The sequence below is a fragment of the Prionailurus viverrinus genome, chromosome A2, assembly GCF_022837055.1.
Source record: "Prionailurus viverrinus isolate Anna chromosome A2, UM_Priviv_1.0, whole genome shotgun sequence".
Taxonomy (NCBI): domain Eukaryota; kingdom Metazoa; phylum Chordata; class Mammalia; order Carnivora; family Felidae; genus Prionailurus; species Prionailurus viverrinus.
In genome coordinates, this window is record NC_062562.1 from 111,028,392 (window position 1) to 111,052,710 (window position 24,319).

The 24,319-nt window shown below is 34.6% G+C and overlaps 1 protein-coding gene across 3 annotated transcripts in view; it reads right to left on the reverse strand.

The window, feature by feature from the left end:
* Positions 1-24,319, reverse strand: part of SNX13 (sorting nexin 13) — a 135,968-nt gene that overhangs the window by 65,805 nt on the left and 45,844 nt on the right. For 2 of the 3 annotated variants that reach the window (XM_047841195.1, XM_047841186.1), the window contains exons 3-8: positions 21,906-22,008; positions 19,850-19,939; positions 18,783-18,904; positions 3,475-3,596; positions 3,281-3,382; positions 1,948-2,036 (exon numbers count right to left, since the gene is read on the reverse strand). In XM_047841195.1, coding sequence (XP_047697151.1) covers positions 1,948-2,036; positions 3,281-3,382; positions 3,475-3,596; positions 18,783-18,904; positions 19,850-19,939; positions 21,906-22,008 — 628 coding nt within the window. Of the gene's footprint in view, positions 1-1,947; positions 2,037-3,280; positions 3,383-3,474; positions 3,609-8,972; positions 9,028-18,782; positions 18,905-19,849; positions 19,940-21,905; positions 22,009-24,319 lie in introns of those variants that run through there. The other variant, XM_047841202.1, reaches the window with a different exon arrangement.

Genomic DNA, 24,319 nt, shown 5'->3' on the forward strand with positions numbered 1-24,319 from the left:
AGTGGCTGTCTAATGTACCAGGAAGACAAAGATTCTGTGAATGAGTGCTATGACTGACTACCGGTATCTTCCTTCAGTGGCAGTTGTGAAATCTAGCGATTGACCTGTCAGGTATTTTATCACCCGTGATAATGACTAGCCCAAATAATTGGTCTTAACAATACATCATCTATCAGACATTTCCTATTAAAACCAATCATTTTCTACCTAATTCACAGTACCACTACCCTACTTGAGAAGGACACTGACCTCAACTTAGGTAGGTACTAAGAAATTGTGTGGTATTGCTTAAATAATAACATATAAGCATAAAAGCACACCTCAGCAATTAGTATCTATTTTGCTGGATGATAGACTAAAAAGATTCTAAGCTTTCCTTTTCATATAAATTAGAAGCTTTCATTTTATCCATTCAACCAGCATAATAGTTGTAGCTAGCTAGCATTTCTCAATCATAACCAGCAGCCAAAACCAAAATATTATTCCTTTATATCCATATTTGGAATTTTACTCCAAATGTTTACATACAGGACATAAAAATTCCAAAACTACTGTTCTCATCCCACTTAATCATTTTCTAATTATAAGAAGCAGAATCTTAACTGTCTGGGTTTTTTTTAAGTTTCTATCCAGAAGTATTATTTTAATTAGCCTCATTCCAGTAAGTTTATAGGTAAAGCTATATTAAATAAAATCTAAAACACATCCTTGTTATAACCCAAAATCCCAGTATCTGACTCTAAGGGAGTTTGTCTAAGTGTTGTCCAGAGACCTCTGAGGGATGGAGGGAGACAAACACACAGTGTTATTTTCAGAAACGAACATGATGGTGTGATGATACATCAATTAACTAATGGAATGTGTGCTTCTGCATTCTTGTGTTTCAAAATTTCTTAGTTTTAACTTATGATACAGTAAATATTGGTAAATAAATCTGTAAACAAAAACCCATGTAAACAAAAACTCTTTGGGGTCCTCAATGAGTTTTAAGAGTTTCACAGGGTCCTGAGACCAAATATTTTGAAAATTATTACTCTAAGTTTCTTCAGACATTTATTTTATTTTTTTTTAATGAAATTTATTGACAAATTGGTTTCCATACAACACCCAGTGCTCATCCCAAAAGATGCCCTCCTCAATACCCATCACCCACCCTCTCTTCCCTCCCACCCCCCATCAACCCTCAGTTTGTTCTCAGTTTTTAACAGTCTCTTATGCTTTGGCTCTCTCCCATTCTAACCTCTTTTTTTTTTTTTTTTTCCTTCCCCTCCCCCATGGGTTCCTGTTAAGTTTCTCAGGATCCACATAAGAGTGAAACCATATGGTATCTGTCTTTCTCTGTATGGCTTATTTCACTTAGCATCACACTCTCCAGTTCCATCCACGTTGCTACAAAAGGCCATATTTCATTTTTTCTCATTGCCACGTAATATTCCATTGTGTATATAAACCACAATTTCTTTATCCATTCATCAGTTGATGGACATTTAGGCTCTTTCCATAATTTGGCTATTGTTGAGAGTGCTGCTATGAACATTGGGGTACAAGTGGCCCTATGCATCAGTACTCCTGTATCCCTTGGATAAATTCCTAGCAGTGTTATTGCTGGGTCATAGGGTAGGTCTATTTTTAATTTTCTGAGGAACCTCCACACTGCTTTCCAGAGCAGCTGCACCAATTTGCATTCCCACCAACACTGCAAGAGGGTTCCCGTTTCTCCACATCCTCTCCAGCATCTATAGTCTCCTGATTTGTTCATTTTGGCCACTCTGACTGGCGTGAGGTGATACCTGAGTGTGGTTTTGATTTGTATTTCCCTGATAAGGAGCGACGCTGAACATCTTTTCATGTGCCTGTTGGCCATCCGGATGTCTTCTTTAGAGAAGTGTCTATTCATGTTTTCTGCCCATTTCTTCAGACATTTATTTAATAGGAGTTTACACTTACCCTGACAAAGTATCGCATGATCTTGTTCTGGAAATCTCCAGGAGGTAGCAATAAATATAGTAAGACCTCACACAGATCCCTTAGGAATCCTAGAAATGAAAAAGGTGGCCGTTACATTAGAAAATATAAAATCTCCACCTACTCTTGATTAAAAAAAAACACAAAAAGGCAGAAATAAGCAGCTGATTATACAAGTTTATTATTTCAAATTAATTAGTCCATGTAGTATTCATTAAAGTTTTTTCATTATTCTCCAAACAGTAACTATTCATTAATCAAACTAATATTTTTTTTTATTCTGCTCAGTTTTACCCTATTTTTGAATCATTGAGAAACTTCAACTATAAAAGTGTTTTCCCCAAAACAGTTTTAGCTGTACCGTGTATTCTACACTTCTACTACAAATTACCTTGTATACGTAAAAGCTTCTTGCATATTTTAAAATATACCTGTAATTCTTCTTTCAAAGAAAGAACTTCCACTATTCTGTCAGATAATAACAAAAGAAAAAGTTATGCTCTTCTACGTTACTAATTTATGAGGGCTCAATCTACGCACATCACTCTATTTCTTCTATTTGGTTATTATTTCAGGTCAGTGCTAAGGAAATGGCAATTAAAAATTGCATTGCACAATAAATATAAAAAGGAAAGAAGAAAAAAGGATAAAAGAGGAAAACAAAAAGTTGAGCACATTGTAGAAGTCAAAGAAAACAGTTTCCACCAACTACAAACGCTTTTCTCTAGTTGTTCATATGCTAACATTTCCTGGAAACGTAATTATACAGCCGATCCTGATAACAACAACAAAAAATGTGTCAAGTAGCAAAGACTCTTTCTGACTCTTTCTCAGTGGCTATAAAACTAAAAAAAGACATCTTCAGCTAAAACTTATCTAGTCTAACCTCTGACAAAGAAAGTACAAGTCCATTCAACTCCACAAATTTTATCTGAAATTATACTCATTCTTTTAGAAAATATTTTAGGGTAACAGTGTACTCTTGAAGTAGAAATGATAAACTCAAGGAGAAAATAATCTACTACAGATCATAAAAAGTAAATATACAATCATAAAATGTTTGTGCTTGCTATATTTTAAAAGAGAGGTAATCTCTAATCTCATCTTCAAATTTTAAAGATGACTTTAAAAAAAATAATCTGGAAACTACTTTTAATAGTTAAAAAAAAAATACAATGAATAGTGACAGTGTCTACACTATGCTACCTTTCCTGTAAAAATAATTTCACCTTTTACCCTTCTATTCGTTGTTCTGCTAACTTGTCTCTAACCATTCTGCACACTGTTCTCCAAAGACTTAAATTGAAAAGAAAACCTTCTTCATCTTTGGGAGAAGTGCACACTAGATCACGGCAAACATCCTTCTCCATTTCAACTTCAACTTCAAAGAAGGTATCCACAAGATCTTCTGCTGTACCTGGACAAAGAAAAGAACAATTCAAGAAATGCAGAATAATAAAGAAAAACAGATTTTAAAGTCCTAATTTTCAAAGGCAATAAACATATTACCTTTTGCTTGATCATCTTTCTCTGTTATCTTCTGTTGAGCCTTTCTGAATACTCGTAGGTGTGTGCCAAAATCATCTACAATGCGTGTAGTAAAATAAGGTTGCCAGTCTATTTCTTTTGACCTTATAAAAAACACATTACATAAATGTTTTAATCAGAAAGCATAAATTCATTTTAATGACTCACAGACAACATGATCATCACAGAGACTGAATTTATTTATAATGAGATTTTGTTCAGTTAATTACTATTACATCTTAGTCCTCCCTTTCACAAGACCCAAGGTATATCAAATCTACTTGATTAGGTCTTTGAACAATATTATTTGAAATATTTTATCTGCCACAGCTTAAAAATACTTTCTAAGTGCGTAAAATAAATAGAAAAATAGTTTTTCCAGTTATATCTGAAATGAGTCTGACAACAGGTATATCATGTAATTTCTCACCCCACATGTAAGAATAAATTAGGGATTCAGAATGTTTTTGCTTGCTTTTAAAAGAGCATTTGAGACATTTCTTGATTCCTTCTGAACCCTTACTGAATTCTCCACATTCTTCGCCTTAATCATACAGCCCAAGTTCTGAACCAAATACCGTCAGTAGGAGGCTGATTTCCATTTGCAGATACTAGCACTTAAAAACTTGATCATTTGAAATACAGTCCCACAGAAATAGTTTAAAGAATGATATAAAAAGTCACTATCCATGAAAAAGAGGATTACTAATTTTATTAAGCTACCTAGTACTCTATTTTAAAAGTAACAAACCTCAAGAAACATTGCTAATTTAGTACACCAGTGAAACAGGTAACAAAACAGATAAGCCAAAAACAGTTTACACCTGTCCCTGGATTAAGTGATATTTTTAAATAGTTTTTCCAGGGCTATTTTCCTTAAATTAGCATTCAACTTAATTCACCTTTTTTTGAAACAAACCAAGTAGATAAAAGAAAGAATCTACTCATGAAGATGCTGGGTGAGAGAAGAGCAAAGAAAAAGTAAACTATAATTCATTATGTTATTTACCCAAATATATGTAATAAAGAAAGAAGCTAATGAAGAAATTAACTTGATTATTGTTGCACTTCTGGAGAAATCTTAAAAGGTGGCAATGGCATTGAGGACTGTAACAGACGCTTGTTTTCAAATAAAAACAGAAGTTATTAATACAGTATTTTTTTAAATGAACAACCATAATTCTGATACATACATGGGAAGAAAAAGTAAACTTTAAGTACATGAACACAAAAACAAATTAACATTAAAAAGGTAACCTGCACTCAGGGATGTGAGAAGGGGTTAACATTATTTAGAGTACTGTAAGAGCCATAGTATATAACCATATACTACATGTAATAACAATACTCAGCCTCAATTTAAAAATAAAAATTTAAATCTAGCAGTCTCTAGAGTTTTCTTTATTCTTATTTAAAAAAGAAAAAAGGGCGCTTGGGTGACTCAGTAGGTTAAACATCTGATTCTTGGTTTTGGCTCAAGTCATGATCTCACGGTTCGTGAGTTTGAGCCCCGCATGGGGCTTCACACTGACAGTGAGGAGACTGCTTGGGATTCTCTCTCTCCTTCTCTTTCTGCCCCTCCCCCCCTTTCAAAACAAATCAACTTTAAAAACAAACAAATAAATAAATAGAAAAAAATCACAATCTGTATAAGCATATAAATAACTCAACCTTTGCTTGAGTTATTTATAAAAAATCATCCATACCTCAAAATTTTATAATAGAAATCAGTTGGTATAGGTCATTACTCATTTAATCGATACAAGGTTCATTCTAACAAATTTAGAAGCTGAATATGTAAACTTTCAAATTATATCTGTTACATTTCATGGTACAATGCAATTGATATATTTTGCTGAATTTTGCAAACAAAATACAATTTACTAATTTAAAATTTTCTTAATATTATTTGAGAAAGAGAGAGAGCATGAGCAGAAGGGCAGAATGAGAGAAAGAGAGAATCTCAAGCAGCCTCCATGCTCAATGCAGAACCCAGCACAGGGCTCAATCTCACAACCCTGAGAACATGACCTAAGGTGAATTCGAGAGGCAGATGCTCAACCAACTAAGCCATCCAGCCATTCCAATTTACTAATTTTAGAAGGTGTTCTCAACTCAACTCATTACAGACAGCAACACTCAAAATAAGTGAAAATAAGCAATTCAAGTACATAAAATTTATTTTAAATTTAAAATAGGGATTTCTACCTTAAAAGATAAATATGTTGAGGATGAAAAAAACAGGGAACACAGTATCTATATCTCTAAGATCACTATTTTCTCCTCGCTTAACTCACTTCCACTGAGTATGTGCAAATTTAATGTTAATCTCAACTCAAAAGAACTCTTCTAGGTTAGGAAGATAGAAGAAGAATACACTGCTTCCCTTTGTAAATTAGGAAAACATCTACTAAAAATTTCTAGTAGTATTTACCTTTTAAAACTTATGGAAATATTCTGAAGATAGTGACATACTTTCTAAAATTATGTAATAGGTAAAAATGGAACATGAATATAAAAACCAATTAAAAATCATTCAATTTCTGTGACAGCCACACTTCCTTCTATTGATCCACATGTAGTTTTCTATTAGAGCTCTTAGTATCAATTATTCTTAAATTATATCTACAAGTCAAGGCTCTTTTCACTTTGTTTAAACTATTCCTCCACATGATTCTTATTCTAATAAAAACACTTGGATTATTACACAATAAAATAAAATTCATTTTATTACTATTATAAGCTTTCATTTCTTGAATTTAAATAAGGAGAGAATTATTGCCTATATTACCAAGGGTATAAGTGATATAGTCAAACCTACCCTGAGATTCTAAAATTTACAGCAGGCCACTAAAGCCTTTCTGTCATATCTTGGCAAAATAGTTGCAAAAATTAAGAAAATTAACTAGAAATGCAAACAAGTAATGAAGTTTTACTAAAGTATAAGAGCAAAAACCAAACCATCAAGTGTACCTCTCTGAACATATATTTGCATGTCTTTATCTCCATTCCTACGGCCAGCATTCTATTCCTGGCCTTTTATTTTAAACGGTTTCCCATGTCTACCACCTTTGTATCCCCATAATTCTGGATCCATACAGCAGCCAGAGCGATCTTTTTAAAAATACAAATATGATAGTACAAGATAAGAGATTCAAAACCCCTTCAATACCTCCCCATGGATCTTAGGGCTAAGCATGAACACTTTCTCTAAGAACGTGCATACCCAGGATGACCCTGCTTACTTCCTCATCACCATCTGTTCCACCCTCTTACTTCCTTTCTGTTCTGCTGACTCACGGGCTCTTTCCATTTCTCAAACTCAAATACGTCCTGTCTTATTTCAAAGCCTGTAGATACGCTGATCCCTCTGCCAAGTTTGTTCACCCCCACCCACCCTCCACACATTTCCCTTCTCTCCCTCACATTCACTTGACAATTCCCACTTACTTTAGAGTTCATCTAAAAAGTCAATTTCACTTGGCAGCCTTCCCTGACCCTCACTCTTCTCCCTCTCTGCCTTATTTCTTCAGACTAGGTATGGATCTGCAGTGATACAATGTCAAAGCACCAAATTTTCCACTTTTTATAGCACTTACAACCTACAGTGAAATAATTCAACTGCTAGAGATGAATTTAATTGCTGAGACAAAAACCTCAGGAAGCCAGAGACTTTGTCTGTTTTATTCTGTGTTCCTTTTATTCACAAGGGTATCTCCCATAGCTAAACAGTGTGTTGAACACTGGAGGCACTCGACGCATACTGATTTATGGATTCCTCTTTCAGGGTCAAAACACTGTTGACAAGTGTCCCAAGAGAGACAACATGAGGCACACATGACGGTTCCCTATTTAAGTTCTGAAATAGGACACAAAGTGAGAAGTTCTTCTTGCCTTTCTAAATCCTAAAGTTACTTAATGCTAATACCAAAACAAGAAAATGAATATCCCAAATATGGGGGCTGACAATGAGATTATATAAATTACATCACTGGTTCCATCTATGCTAAGCAGTGTACAGCTCATCATCAGTAATGCAAAAAAAAAAACACACCAAAATCAAGTAACTATTTCTGTAAAAGAGCACCATTACATTAGTTGTGAAATTCAGCAAGCCACATTACTTCCCAGGGTTTGTTTTCTCTAAGGACTGAAGAGTTTTAAGAGTCCATGATTATATAACCTGAATACGCATCCAAGCATGTACAACACACACACACACACGCACACACACAGAGAGAGAGAGAGGACATGGAAAACTGGTAACTGGTAAGAAAATGAAAATATCTGACCAAAAGGAGTCATAAATATATTTCATTTTAACGTAAATCATATAAACTTTCAACATAAAATGAAGACCTTATATTTGATCAAGGTTTTGCTAAGTGATATATCAATGTGGCTTTTGTCTTTAATAAAACGTTCCTACACTGCAACAGTTTGGTGCCCAATTCCTTTTAAAGAGTATAACTAAAGACATTTGTGAACAAATCTGGATGCAGAGTCCTTCAAGATTTTCCACCAATATTTCTGGGGCATCTGGGAGGCTCAGTCAGATAAGCATCCGACTTCAGCTTCAGGTCATGACCTCACAGTCAGTGAGTTCAAGCCCCGCGTTGGGCTCTGTGCTGACAGCTCAGAGCCTGGAGCCTGCTTTGGATTCTGTGTCTCCCTCTCTCTCTGCCCCTCCCCCTGCTCATGCTCTGTCTCTGTCTCAAGAGTAAATAAATATTTTTTAAAGAATTTAAAAAAAAAAGATTTTCCACCAATATTTCATTACTTGTCTTGTGTACACCTGATTCAACTATAATCCATTTAACACCTAGCTTTGAGTAAAATCCAATGCAAAAGGCAGTTTTCATAGAAACTACCTTGCCATTCTCATAGTTTTTCCAACTATGTAGGAGTAAATTAAATGATGATTATAATAAGTTTAACTGGGATACACACATCTGAACAAATACAACTTTCTTTTTTAACATATTTGGTTATCTTTCTCCTCTAAATCACACATGTTCAGCTCACAACACAGACCAAGTGGACCAGATATTCTGGAGGCCAAGCATACTTTTGAGAAACCTAAAACTCAAAAGATGGGAACAGGAGCAGACATAAATACCAGAAAGTGGTCTTTTCACCTAGCTTTAATGCTAAGGGCATAAATCTGTATGTCTTACAAAGGGAATAGAGAATACTGGTTAACTGAAATAAGTTAAGAGAATTGCTACCACAGCAGTACAGAATTGGAAACATACCAAAATTAGCTGAAAATTTTACTGACAATAACTACACACAAAAGTAGAGGTGAAGTGTTATGCTGTAATTTAAACGGATTAAATAAAGAAGCTACATTTAAAACAAATCTTACTGAATGAGTGGTATTGAAATGGGAGAAAGACAGGATATAGGAATGTGCAAAAGGAGGGAATAAGCATGGTATATGTAAGGGTCATCATGCGGTGGATGTGCCTGACTAAAGATGGGGTGGCTGTTGGGTAGTAAAGGCAATCTTCACATCCGTGGCAGAATACTTTCCTGGAAATGGTCTTTTATGTCAAAGGGATAAAAGTAAAAACTGATTTTCACACACACACACACACACACACACACACACACACACACACAAAATCCTGTAATAAATGTTGTGTTCCTGATGCCACATTTTTTTTCAGAAATAACTACTAAGACCCTATTTGAATACAGTAAGAATGGCACTGAATACTGCATAGTGTGTACGTGTTTAAGTGTATATGTATATATACACACACATACATGTACACATCCGAAGGCTTTTTAGAGGTATATTAACAAAGCAATATAATAAACAATCACATAAAATTATAATAATATGTATTAATCTCCTATATCATCTCTTTTACCTTCTATTTTTAAAAAATGGGCATTTGAAAAAAAATCTTTACTGTAGTAAAATTCCTACTTTTTCCTGGGTAGATTTTAATAAGCAAGAATCTTAGAGGAGATTTTGAAAAATGTTTTACTGCAGTAGAGGGCTTTTGATCAACTGATCCAAAGACATCTTTTAGTGAAAGTAGGTGGCCTGTTCAAGAAGAATCCCTTCTTGAGCCACTGAATCAGGCAGTAACTTCCCCCTCATAATTCACTATCAGAAAAGATACACACTTTAACATAAACCTTAACTTGTTTCCAGCCTTCAGGAGCCCTTGAAGGACTACTTTGTTACAGTGTCCAAAGCTTCAGCCTGAAATTGAATTTGAGCAGGTTTTTAAGGCACAGAACTGTAAACTTGCTTCTAAATCCATTAAAAGAATTACCCTTCGTGCCATCTCAACTTACTCATAAATACATGTGACCGTAACCATCTCTCCAGAGCACCTTTGTTTCCCTTTGAAAATCTGCTTTAAAAATCTAATTATAAGGATATGAATAAAATAATGAAACTTTTTTTTCACATTACTGAATTTACATTAAATTTACCATTACTCTTTACCATAATCCTCAAATACATATAAAAGAACTAAATCATCAACCACAAAAGGAAACAAGTCTCACTGCTTCATCATTACAAATCTGTCTGCTCCCTTCATTGGAAGCACCTTTTCCCAGCAGGGGAAAAAAAAGAAAGTGGGAGAGCCAAATGTGCACATTCCTTTTCTAGTTCCATGTTCAGTGACTGCCTGCCAATAGCTTAAAATCAACCATGGGAGGAATATTTACACTTCACAAAACTTAGACTTCTAAAACGACAAATGTATTGTTTTCACCATTCTATAAAGAATAACAGCCATAAATAATTTGGATAATAAAATTTTTTTAATTTTCAATGATACAAGACTTAACCATCGAGAAAAGATTAGTCCACTAAATGTCTTTTATGTCTAAAGTCAAGCATTCTTCCTAACCACATAGAAACATAATAAAAAGTATAAACAAACTTTATTATCATTCTACTCTAAGACCTCCTACTAGTAAAACAACAGACTAGAGGAGCGCTTTAATTCCTAAGTAAATTAAATTTCATTAGCAACATTAGACACTATAAAAAGTAACTCCCCAAATGGTATCCAAAATGTAAGGTATGACAGAGTATGTGAGTGCATGTTTTGAGGATGAGGTATGACTGGAAAAATAAAAACAAACCGACACTAGTACAACCTGACCAAGGAAGTCTTACTGTTTTAGAATTTCAAGGGATCTGAAATAATTACAAGTCCCACCATTATAGAGCCAGACTTCAATTACTTCTTCTAGATCATACAGTTAGTGAGATCAAAGCTTTAGTTTTTTTAATTTTTTTAAAAAGTTTATTTATTTTTGAGAGTGAGAGTGAGCACAAGCAGGGAACGGCAGACAGAGAGGGAGACACAGAACCTGAACCAGGCCCCAGGTTCCACACTGTCAGCACTGAGCCCGATGAGGGGAACCCACCCACTGTATTCTCAAGAATAAATGAACATTTAAAATTTTTTTTTAAATTAAAAATAAATAAATCAGGATTCTTAATTTTCCATTCAGTGTTTTATTTACTGTGCCTTAATAACACAAAACCTCCTGACTCTTAAAGTTATAAGAAAACTAAAAAAAATGGAAAAAAAATTTAGGCATGCAGTTTTATGTAACCATATTAAGGGAAATTATATTTAGTGAACTCTAACACCACATAAGATGTTCAATTCTACATCCTGTGCCCAATGCTTCAAAGAGATTAAAGATCCAGATGTTCTAAAGGACACAGATCTCAGAATACAATGAACAACTTAGAGAAACACACATGAGGCACACACTCAGCTATTTTAGAGGGTGAGTATAAAGAACACAGTGATGAAAGCCTTAATCAAGCTGTAGGAAAGGAAAAGAAATAACCTAGGGCTAAGTGTGCATCCTCTTAGATATAAGGTTAAGTATTAAAATATTAAAATAAACAAGCTTTTCTAACAAGATGTACCTGACAAATGAAACATTCCTAGACCCCACCGTAAAATATATCAAAATTCTGTAGGGAAAAACAAGTCATACAAGCCATAAATGGACCTCAATCAAGAAGAATTTGACTAGTTACTATTTAATCACATATAAAAACACTATTTTGAGCATTAGTTTCCAGATCACTTCCCAAAGAAATAAAGGGATGTGGCTGCCATCCTAGATATCTTTATTGCTCATTACCAAATGTTTCTATCTTCGGTCTCTGGCTATAAAAATAATACAGTCTCATTCTGTAAAATGTAATTTCTTTCCTTCCTTTTTTGTTTGTTTTTTAATATTTATTTATTTTTGAGAGACACAGAGAGACAGAACACGAGTAGGGGAGGGGCAGAGAGAGAGGGAGACACAGAATCTGAAGCGGGCTACAGGCTCTGAGCTGTCAGCACAGAGCCCGACATAGGCCTTGAACCCACTAACTGTGACATGACCTGAGCCAGTCAGACACTTAACTGAGCCACTGAGGTGCCCCAAATGTAATTTCCTTCTTTTAATTTTCAGCATCAGCCTTAATCAGCCATAATCCACAATCCAAAGATCAGCTAATATTTTAGTGTACTTCCCATCAGTCTCTTTGCTATGCATGCATATTTATGGTTTTCTTACATGGCTAAAATCATACACTATGTTGAATAATTTTTACTCTAATGTATTTCCTATTAATTTAACAATGCTTCCTAAATATTTTAATGACTACAAAACTAATTCAAGAGTCAGAAAACTTGTTTTCTAATGAGCCAAACGGCAATTTTTTTTAGGCTTTGCAGACCACACTGTCTGGGTCACAACTAGTCGACTCTGCTATTGTAGCACAGGAGCAGCCATGGACAAAAATGCAAACAAATGAGTGTGACTGTCCAATAAAATTGTATTTACAAAAACTGTCTACAATATACTATACTTAATAAAATTACTGAATAACTAATTTTAAAATGGGGAAAAATCTGAGTAGACATCCTCTAAAGATGCTATACAAAAAATAACTCATAAGCCCATGAAAAAATGCTCAATACCACTACCTCTCAGGGAAATGCAAATCAAAACAATTATGAAATACCACTTCACACACACTAAGACAGCTGTAATCAAAAAGACAGACAAAATCACAGAATGCCTGTCTGGCACAATCAAAAGAGCACGCAACCCTTGATCTCAGGGTCATGAGTTCAAGCTCCATGTAGGGTACAGAGGTTACTTAAATAAATAAAACTTGAAGAAAAAAGAAAAGACAAAATCAAGTGTAGGCGAGGATGTGGAGAAATCAGAACCCTCATAGTGTAGTGGTGAGAATATGTAGCCACTGTGAAAAACAATTTGCAGCTCCTCAAAGGTTAGAGTTACCATATGACATAGAAATTCTACTCCTGTATATCCAAGAGAAATAAAAACGTAGGTCCACAGAAAAACCTGTACATGAATGTCCACAGTACCATTCTTCATAATATCCAAAAGGTGGAAACAATCCACATATCCACCAGCTGATGAATCCACATGTCCACCAACTAATGAATAAACAAAATGTGGTTTATTATCATACGATGAAATAAATAACAAATAACAACAAATAACTCATAATCCCATGAAAAAATGCTCAATACCACTACCTCTCAGGGAAATGCAAATCAAAACCATAATGAAATACTGCTTCACACCCACTAAGACAGCTGTAATCAAAAAGACAGACAAAATCACAGAGTGCCTGTCTGGCAGTTGTTATTTGTTATTTCTTATTCAGCAATAAGAAAGAATAGTAACATATGCTACATGGATAAACCTCGAAAACATTATGCTAAGTGAAAGAAAAAGAAGCCAGTCACAAAAGGACACATAATTAGGAGGAACAGAAATTAGGTAAGGGTTACCTAGAAATAGATACGGGGGGGGGGGGGGGGGGAGGGGAATACAGGGAGTGAATGACAGTAGATACAAGGTTTCTTGTGGGTCATTTACATGTTCTTGAAATGACTGTGATGAAGATTGCATAACTCCATAAATAAAAGCCACTGACTTTAAGTGGTTAAATTGTGTGATATGTGAATTATATAATATACAATTAACAACCCCTGTTCTATTCTACATATGTAAAAACATTAAGTTACTTTCCCTTCTTTTAAATACTTAACGGTTCCTGGGACACCTGGCTGGCTCAGCTGTTGGGGCGTGCAACTCTGGATCTCAGGATTGTGGGTTCGAGCCCAACACTAGAGATCACTTAAAAATGAAATCTTTAAAATAAGTAAACAAATAAATAATCCTAATTGTTTTTGCTGTACTGTAGTAAATAGGACAATAATCATTTTTTAATTAAAGTCTGTTTTTCTTCATTTTTTATTGTTTATGTATATTAGAGACCGGGCATGAGCAGGGGAGGGGCAGAGGGAGAGGGGGAGACACAGAAGCCGAAGCAGGCTCCAGCCTCTGAGCTGTCAGCACAAAGCCTTACAAAGGGCTCGAACCCGTGAGCCATGGCATCATGACCTGAGCCAAGTCAGATGCTTAACTGACTGAGCCACCCAAGTGCCCCTGATTAAGGTCAGTTTTAAGCTAAGTCTTCAAATGGCAAAGAATAGAAAATGGCAAAAGAGTGTACAACTTTACTGATACAAATGTCCATTATCTGAGTTGTGCTTCCCTTTTGGAGGAGTCTAGGAACACATGATCTATTACTTCTATGACAAAGGTTGTGAGAAAAATGGCTAAATAATCAGAACATATCTCCCATCATTCCAGAAAGAGCGCTATCATTAGTATCCACTGAATCCTGGAACATACATAGCCATACCTCCTCCTCCCACAGGAAAACCCTTTAGGAAGAACACAGCCCTGGCATTAGAATGTATCTCTTTTCTACTGACCTTGGGGTTAAGGGGAACAGAGGTGGAGGAACACAGTTACCATATTTACCTTTGAGTGCAACTAGGTTACTTGATCACTTGCATTTCCCTATGGCTTCTACTACACTAACCTTATCCCCCTTCTCAGAACTTTGCTCTTTCATAACATGTCCTTCATCCCTCTCTCTATCCCACATATCCATTGTTGAAGACCAGTTTTAACCTTAATCCACAAGAGGTCTTCATTAGTTACTCTGGTCCATTCTACCTCTACATAAAAATTGCTCTTGGGATGCCTGGGTGCTCGCTCAGGCAGTTAAGCATCCAACTTCTGATTTCAGCTCAAGTCATGATCCCAGAGTCATGAGATAAGCCCTGCATCGGGCTCTGTGCTGAGCCCCTCCCACACTCATGTGCACCCACTCTCTCTCAAAATAAACTTTAAAAAAAATTGCTTTTAATACCACACAAATGACTACTTTGTTGCTCTATATCTTAAGTGCTTTAATTTGATCTCCCCCCCCCCCACCCCTTGCCCCCCAAACAAACTAAGATAAGGTAAAAGAATCTGTGTATATATTCTAGGAACATAATAAGTAGCAAAAATTAAGTTAGCATACACTGAACATTTACTGTGTACCAATCCTGTGGTATTTTACATGCACTAGTACCATATATAAACATTACAGTAACCCCATGGGATAATTATCTCATTTTACTGATGCAGAGATTGAAACAGAGAAAGTCAAGTAACTTGCTCAAAATACCACTTATTGGCTGATAAATATTCCATGAAATGCTTTCTGAACATCATCTCATTTGCCCCTCACAATTCTGAGTTTGCTACAAATGTTATTATTTTACATAAATGGTAAGAAATCTTAAGTACACTATAACTCAATGGTACAGGTAGAACTGTAATACAGATATCCCAGAGCTCTCAGTGCTGTATCATAGTATCTTATTTGAAAGAGGAATAAAAATACAAAGGTTATCACAGATTCATCCCCTAAAGCTCCAGCCTAGTTCACACCCAGGTTCTACCACAGAGAACTCAAGTGTGCTCCATGAAGGTTCCCATCCCTAAACTGCTACTAGAGTAATAGATACTAATGTTAATACAAGGTCCTCTCTCACATGTGATGTCATGTGATGTCATTTAAACCTAACAACCTGATAAGTAGATATGAGTTATCGCCAGACTCAAAGAATTTATATATTCTGTTCATTCAAGGTCTTACAGCTTAATAATAGCATTAAAGCTCAAAATCAGGACTTCAGACTCTTCATATGTCTTTTCTTCCTACTGTGTCTCAAAATTAGCTTTACATTTTATGCCGATACTCTGTAATTGTTTCCTCAAGGTAATGAATAAATATGACCACCAAAATGGAGGGCTTCAAATTTTTTTCTGGGTTCATAGGCCCTTTTTAAAATGAAATCTGTAATCACCCAATTAAAAAAAAAACAGTTGTGCATACACTTTCAGGGCTTCATGGGCCCCTATACAAGACTGTACCTTGAAGGGCAGAGGCAATAACTTAACGCTCCTGTTACATGCTCCAGAAACAACAGGCAGCACAGAACAAGGAACAAAGTAGTATTCAAGTGACTGCAAACAGACCTAATTTCCATACTATCATTGAAAACAATCATGGAGACTCTGTAAGACATACCTTTTAGTAGTAAAAGAAAAAGCCAACATAGAACAAAAATAAAGTCATTCACATGGATGACACAATTATTGAACCTTACTAAATACCAGGGACTTGACTTTGTATCATTTTTACCCTGAAAACAGCCTCAAAAGTAACTTCGTTATTATCAGTCTATTACAAATGAGGAAACTAAGGTTCAAAAGGAGAGGATTTATTTGTCCAAAAACTTAAGGTCAATGAGAAAGCAAAGATATAAATTCAGGTCAGTCCAGGATGAAAAAAACCTGACTCTTTCTGCAATCACCCAAATATTCACCTTGATAGCATACAATGTTACAAAAGGGGGAAAAGAATAAAAACAAAACAATTTATTACATGAAGGGTAAAGAAAAGGTGGTTTGGGGAATCAAAAACAGGGAAAGTAGTGCAATGAGAGGTAAAAAGGGGGGGAACATTAGGATGAAAATCTAAAGTTTTTTTTTTTGTTGTTGTTGTTTTTGGTTTTGTTTTGAGATAGGGAGGAGCATGAGTGGGGGAGGGACAGAGAGAGGCAGAGAGGGTGGGGAGGGGGAGAGAGCCAGTGAGCAAGCATCCCAAGCAGGCTCCACACTGTCAACAGGGAGCCCAATGCAGTGTTGGAACTCACAAACCATAAGATCATGACCTGAGCCAAAGTCAGCTGCTTAACAGGCTGAGCCACCAAGGCACTTCTAAGATGAAAAATCTAAATCATGACATATCTGGTAGGGAATGAAAGAAGAATACTAGACTGTGGATAATCTTGGACTAATCAATCTTTCTGGACCTTAGCTTCCTCATCTGTGAAATTATAAATGCTGGAGGGCGTTAAAAATTTAAATTTCAAATTCCTTCACAACTTTAAAAACATTTTCACAAGTGTTATTTTTATTACATTCCATCAAATGGGGATTCTGTTTTATTCACTGCAGTATCTGCAGCACCTGGTTGGTACAAAGTAGGCACAAAATATTAGTTGAATGAATTAAATAAATTTGATGCCAACAATAACCCTGTAAGGAACACAGAATAGGGAAGGTATGATTATGCTTATTTCACATACGAGAAAAACAAAGATTCAAAAAGTTTAAAATACTTGTTAATAGTTCCATAGCTAAGTAGCAGAGCAGAATGCAAACTCAAGTCTCCCAATTACTAGTTCAAAGTTCTTCCCAGGTCTAAAATTTGTTAGATTTCAATACATACTTAGGCAGTCAGATACATTAATAATGGACTCTCATTTCTACCTTTCCAAAGGAAGAAAAAAAAAGTCATTAGGATGATGTTACTATAGAAAGTAGTGAATGACTGATTCGGAAGAGTTACCTGAAAGAATGAATACCCAATACTCAATAATGTTATATATATGAAATAAAGGAGATAAAATCCAATCTCTGACTTTTTATCATACCTTATTTTTGGTGTTCCACAGGGAGCGTACACTTGTAATGATGGCTGGCTACTGGGCAAATGTTTGCTGTTAACACTGAGGGAGAAGGAGTTCAGATCTATCTCTACACGTAAGGTTATGATTCAAACCATACACATTACTGCAGGCCTCCCCAGTGACCTGAGGCTGAGGAACTAAGCTCCTACTCTGAAGCTCAGGATTAAATGAGTTACAGCTGAAAAGTCCTGACAGGGTAGCATGAGCTGGAAACATCTATGTGCACAGAGATGAAAATGCCATACAAGCCCCAGGGCAAAGCTCTAATTCTCCAAGACTGTCCGAAGTATAAGATTGTATTTCAAGAATTTAACTGGGGAAGAAGAGGGGTTGGCTGAAAAACAACACCTTCAGATTTGAAAGTGTACTGAAGGCCAAGGCATGCAACTTCCTGCCTTGAGGCTACAGGCTGGTAGGAAAATCTGTGTGTGGAGTGGGTAACAAAATCCTTCAATAAAAAATTTTAAAAAATGCAAACTCATCCAAACATAAAATCCTTTCTTTCAAAAATAAGTAATTTCTGGATATGAAATGGCCACCCAAAAAAATCAAGTAGTTTCAATACAATAGAGTCCAAAATATTTTGTCATACGAAAGGTAGTATATAAGCAAGTTTTGTAAGGTAAGAAATTTAGTATATCTCCTAAAAATTTCTTAAAGCAAACTCATCAAACTACACTCCCTTCTGAAAATAAACTGAATATTCTCCACTGACTTAATGATCCTTTGGTTTCTTCTCCCCCTAAAAGCACTTCTACTAGGTACGTGTCAAAAGTAAAAGAGTAGTTATACTGAAACTACTTCCATGGCACTAAAATAAAACAGAGTATCTGGATAAGAGGGGGGAAAAAAAGGTATTCTCAATAAGTGGGGTGAAAGTCACATGACCAGACCTGGATGAAGAAACTTACATCCAGACAGAAATCAAGGCTTAATCAAGATCAACATCCTGTAAATATAAAGGTTAAAGTTAAAGAAGTATAGGTTTTTAGAGCTCCAGTTCTATAATCCGAGCGTTATCTCGCAATAATAACTACTGTTCTACTTACCTTGTAAAAAAAATTTTTTTTAATGTTTATTTTTGAGAGAAAGAGACAGAGTGAGAAGGAGGGAGGGACAGAGAGAGAGGGAGACAGAATCTGAAGCAGGATCCAGGCTCTGAGCTGTCAGCACAGGGCCCGACGTGGGGCTCGAACTCACGGACCCTGAGATCATGCCCTGAACTGAAATTGGCCACTTCACCAACTGAGCCACCCAGAAGCCCTCTACTTACCTTTTAATAATCAATTTCCCCCTTCCATTTAAAAGTCATTTTCCTTACTGGTATAAACAATATATTTTAAATTTTTCTGCATCAAACAGTGACCTTACCTAGTAGCAAATTGAATGAGTGCATTTTGAAGAGTCTGCCTAATTTCAAGAAGAAAAGATTCATCATCACTTAGTGTATAATACCAGTACTGGACATAATCCCTCAAGGAAAACTGGATAACCTAAAACAAAAATATTGGGGAAAAATACAGCTTTAGGATTAAAAAGGATCAGTGGCGAATTAAAACCTGAAAGGATTTTTTATCAATTTATATTTACTCTCTACACACTAAACTGTGATTTAAAAAAAACTGCCTTATCTGTGGTCAATCCCCACCCATATTCAGGTAAAGACATAAATTTACCTGCAAAAAACATAAATTTTCAGTGCCATGATACAATCAAGAGTTTAATTAGTTCAATGGAATGAGGTGCAAAATAATACCAAATGACCCTAATTCTCAAAAAGAAACCTCTTTTCCAAGATTATATCTTCAAATATACTGCAGTCAAATTACCAAAAAAGACAAAGGAGTTCACTTAATTCTAGGACCTTGGATACTGCAACAGTATTAAAGCAGCCTATAAATAGCAAATAATACAACTTGATGTGTATTATTTTTGAAAATCAGGTACACTAAATATGGCTCATCTACAAAAGAAATGTTAGAATTTTAAAGTACACATAATAATCATATAATGAAATAAACATCAATGAAAAATATCTGGGAGGAGAAAAAAAATTTGTAATCTAATTTTTAAATATTTTTTTTAATCAAATCAGGTATATCCATTTAAAAAACAATAGGAAAAAAATATCTGATTTACCAAACCACTAAGCTTGTTCATCAGCTAAAGAGCATTTTAACTTTAAAATAATTAGAAACATTATCAAAGAAACTTTTTTCTAAACGCAAATTCAAACAAAAGGCTTGAATATTACATAAACCCCTTCATTATGAATGATTTCTCAAATAAGGTACCATGTTTAAATACAGGATCCAAGGACAGCATAATAAATTTCCAGCATATTACATATATAACAAAAAATATTTCCTAGTATTTTCAAAAGAAATAAACCTTATTACACAATACAAGGTATGCAAATACCACAAAGGAAAACTCACTTGCTGGAGAGGTTCATCAATTATATTGGCACCTGTCAATCTTCTATCAATCTTTATAGTCCTGGCTTCTCGTTTCATTTCTTCTAAGCACTTAAAGATTAAAATAATAACATTTTACTGCACAGTTTCTTAATTTAAAATCTCTACAGTTCACTTCTAACTGAATATTCATTGTAACTTTCCTGTCATCTTCAAGTCAGTCAATAATAGCCCTATTTCTTAAGGCTCTGGTATAAACCAAACACCAGCTCTCAAAGTTTCTCTAACAAAGTTAGACACCCAGAAAAAAATTCTATTGTTATCCTCAAAAATTTTAAAAACATCAGCAAATATTATTTATAATGTGAGAAAACTGAAAAGATATTGTTGCTGTATTTCAATTAAACTTCAAAGCCCTAAGTTAGTGTTTCAGGTGAGTCAAATTAATAATTATCTTTATTAAACTCTCCTCTTCTCCCTTCCCAGCCTATATACACAGCTGCCAAATGAATATATTTTAACTAACTTTATTTAGGGATGATTTTTAGCAACTAAAGAAAATGAATTCCTCTATTTCTCTGTAGTCTTCAGAAAGATCAGTGGACTGGAAAAACAGTGAAAATCAGTGGGACACTCTTCAATTAAAAATATGAACAAATAGCAAAGCACAAATATATATATATATAAAACATAGGCTTCAAATTATAACATGCAACTGCTAAGACTTTTTTCATAAAATATACTTATAAATCATTTTAGAAATAGCAAATGAAAATCACTCTTTTTATATGATGTACTAAAAAACAGATTATAAGACTTAGCTAGTCTTGACTGTTATTATTTCCATTTAGGATATTAATTTTTAACATATTTCCCATCCTATATTATGTACCATTCCAATGAATGAAAAGTAATGGATGGCTAAGAAACAATCCAAAAAGAAAAGGTTCATTTCCTCGAAAAGATTTGTGAGCAAACTCAAAAGAATACGTATTGGGGCGCCTGGGTGGCGCAGTCGGTTAGGCGTCCGACTTCAGCCAGGTCACGATCTCGCGGTCCGTGAGTTCGAGCCCCGCGTCAGGCTCTGGGCTGATGGCTTGGAGCCTGGAGCCTGGAGCCTGTTTCAGATTCTGCGTCTCCCTCTCTCTCTGCCCCTCCCCCATTCATGCTCTGTCTCTCTCTGTCCCAAAAATAAATAAAAAACGTTGAAAAAAAAAAAAAGAATACGTATTAACAGGAATTCTAAAGGAGGGCAGAAGAAAGTCTCAAAGAGATTTTAAATGTTAAGTATTAGAAGAAAAAAAAATTATTAATATGAAAGTTACTAGGATGGGGTGAAATTCTTTTATTTCAGTAATATAAAATAATACTGTATATTACTATCTCTGCATCTCCTACATCTTAGCACATAATGGACAAGTTAATAAACGTAAAGTTAAAATATAGGTATCAACTCCAGACCATTTGTCTTTCTTCATACAAGATGAGACAAACCATCCTGAATACCCAACAATTGAAGGCAATGCAAATCTGAAGCTTATTTATAATACTGAATTCCAATTTATTTATAGGTTATGATATAAAAAATAGAAATATACCAACATTCAAGATGTTGTGTATGTGTGTGTGTGTGTATATATATATATATATATATATATATATATATGTATAAAACTGGGCCTAAATTATTAAAATTATAGATACTGCATAGCCTAACTGCAAGCTATATTTTCCAAGTCAGTTAAAGAAAAGTGCCCATTTTCTTCTCTCCGGTTTCTATGTAATTTACTTCATTCCAAATTTTGAAATCTTATGTTAAGATAGCAGGATGAGGGCCCAAATTTCTATCTTTTCCTAAAACTTGCATTTCCACTTTTTAACATCTAACATTAAAAAAGTTTTCCAAGTAATCTTTTAAAAATGCATTTTCTAAGCATGATCAGGAAGTCTCCCATAAATTGACAGTGAGCGTTAGTGAATTATAGGAAAATCTGCCAAGCCATATACAGGTGATCACATTATCATCACCGCATAGAAAAGGACTTTGAGGTTTCACACATTCCTTTACTCTATTTACCTTAGGAATCCCAGTGGATGTTGGAGGAAGAAATGAGTGTTCACACTGTTCTAGGTACTTCTCTGAGTTTGTTTTTCCAAACAGGAGAGTAACCACAAAACCCCTGGGGGAAAAATTAATTTTAGATACAAAAATAAAATTTTATTATAAGTTAACACATCTATTACGAAATGTATTTTTCAGGTTTAATAGATGCCCTGTCATTCACTAAAAAGTCAGTTTTTGACTTTGGCAAGGCAAGTAACTGACAATTTTGTTATGTTCTGAAGTTTAAAACAACTATAAATATTTTATGAATTTACACAAGAGTGCCTTTCAAAGTTTTTATACAATATACTTCATAAAGAATCCCGGGCAACAAGTTCAAACTTTAGGAAAATCAGCCCTCAATAAGTAAGTAGGCTAGCTAACCAAAGACAAATAGGATCTAAATCCATAGCTAAAATCACACGTTTCTGTAGTTAACTGATTAATGTGAGATAGTAATATAATTTCCACTATGGAAATAAAATAAATAAAGGCTATACAGGAAAAAAAGAGGTTTAATTTATAGTTTAAAGTCAGACTGGAAATTAAAGATACATATAAATATATCCCGAAGGCTAATTGTTTTGAAATAATTACAGAGTTGCGGTAAGACAAAAACTGGTTTAGAACTGCTTTACTGTATTTACTAAACGTTATCAATATTTTCTATATTTAAAATTTACCACTTAAATCTCAGCACCACTAAGCAGATAGGAAATCCATAAAAAAAAAAAAAAAAACAAACAAAAACAAAAAAAAAACCATCAAATTCTAACTTTACAATGATCTTGGAGTAATCTTCCAATGATTCAAAGGCTGTGGTGACTAGGGAACTGTGAAAAATTAACTATGGTCAGCCTCAACTACTGAAAGGAAGATTCTCAAAGTTCTCTGCTTTCTGTGGCTATCTGCTCCTTAGTATAAGCACCACAAACGCAGAAAGGGGAGTGGAGAAAAACAAGTCATATGAGCCCATGTCATCAATTCTATTTTTGTTTCTTTTTAAAAGGGCTGGCCTCAGAATTACCAAAAATTTCACCTGTCTTGCATCTGCTATTATTAGTAAGAATCAAGCTGGCCCCATATTTCAGTTTTATCTAGTGATATGTACATTTACAGACAAAATAAAATGCTTACATTAAGTTAACAGTGCTAACAAAAATATTATCATGAAACAGACTGATAAAACACTAACCTTTGTCCAAAGTATGATAGTAGAAAAGTAAGAGAAGGAACAGTTTGATCTTACAAAGAACCTAATTAATAGTTTCAGCCTTGAGGTTTAAGTAAAATCAGATGCTACAAATGACTGTATCATCCGATACAACAGAACTACATGAAATAGCCCATAGTATAGTATCAATAGCATCCCCAAAATTTTTTTTTAAAAAACACACAAAAAAATCCCTAAATGATCTTCCTTCCAAAAGTTTTCTTTTTATTAGAAAATAAGGAATTAGCTTTGACTATAAGCAAAATATATACATTAGCAACAATGTAGAAGGGCAAACTGCAGAACAAAAACAAAAGGTGGTTGCCATAGGCAATGTATTAATTCCTCTCAAACTTGCATTTTTAAGGGGAAAAAATAACTTTAAAAACTTGCACAATAAAAAAAGCACTAAAATTAAGAAATGGTTAGTATATGGAATGTAATTATTTTACTTAAGATTGATATTTAAAAACCTATTTTCGTTCTTACAATTCATAAAGCATTAAACCATACAAAGTTACATTAAAGAAAAGACAATCATTCTTTGTAGTTAAAGACAAAATAGGAAAGATGTGATTCAGGAATTATGGTACTCATTGACCATAACAGAGTTAATTGAGAAATGCTTAATTAACTAACCCCCTGAGACAATTTTGGGAGGCCCTTAGTATTTAAGTTAAAGTTCCCTTACTATAGCAGGGAATTTCATGGAGATCAACAACCTGGGACAGAACATCCAATCAATTTATGATACAATATCAACTTAGGATTTCAGACCCTACCATGTGACTCTTCATATTATCTACCCAAAGAGTTTTATAGTGGCCTTCACACACCCTTCAAAATTCCATCTTATCTAAAAATTTACAGAACTTTAGAAGTGTCTAAAAAATATTTTGAGATTACTTCTTGATAAATCTGCAGACTCACAAAGGGAACAAGAAAAGTTACCATGACTCTGAAAAGAATGGACTCATCACCCTTCCCCTTTTCCAAAACTTTATATGGAGCACTTTCGTATAAGAGAAATGATTCTCCACTCCTCCACCTTCCAAAGGATCCTAGAGCTCCTGCTGACAAAGTTGCAATTTCCTCCCTTTATGAAATATTGGAAAATATTCTGAAATCCTTTTCCATCACTTTTGCCAAAGTTTTATTCATTTAGTGAACAGAA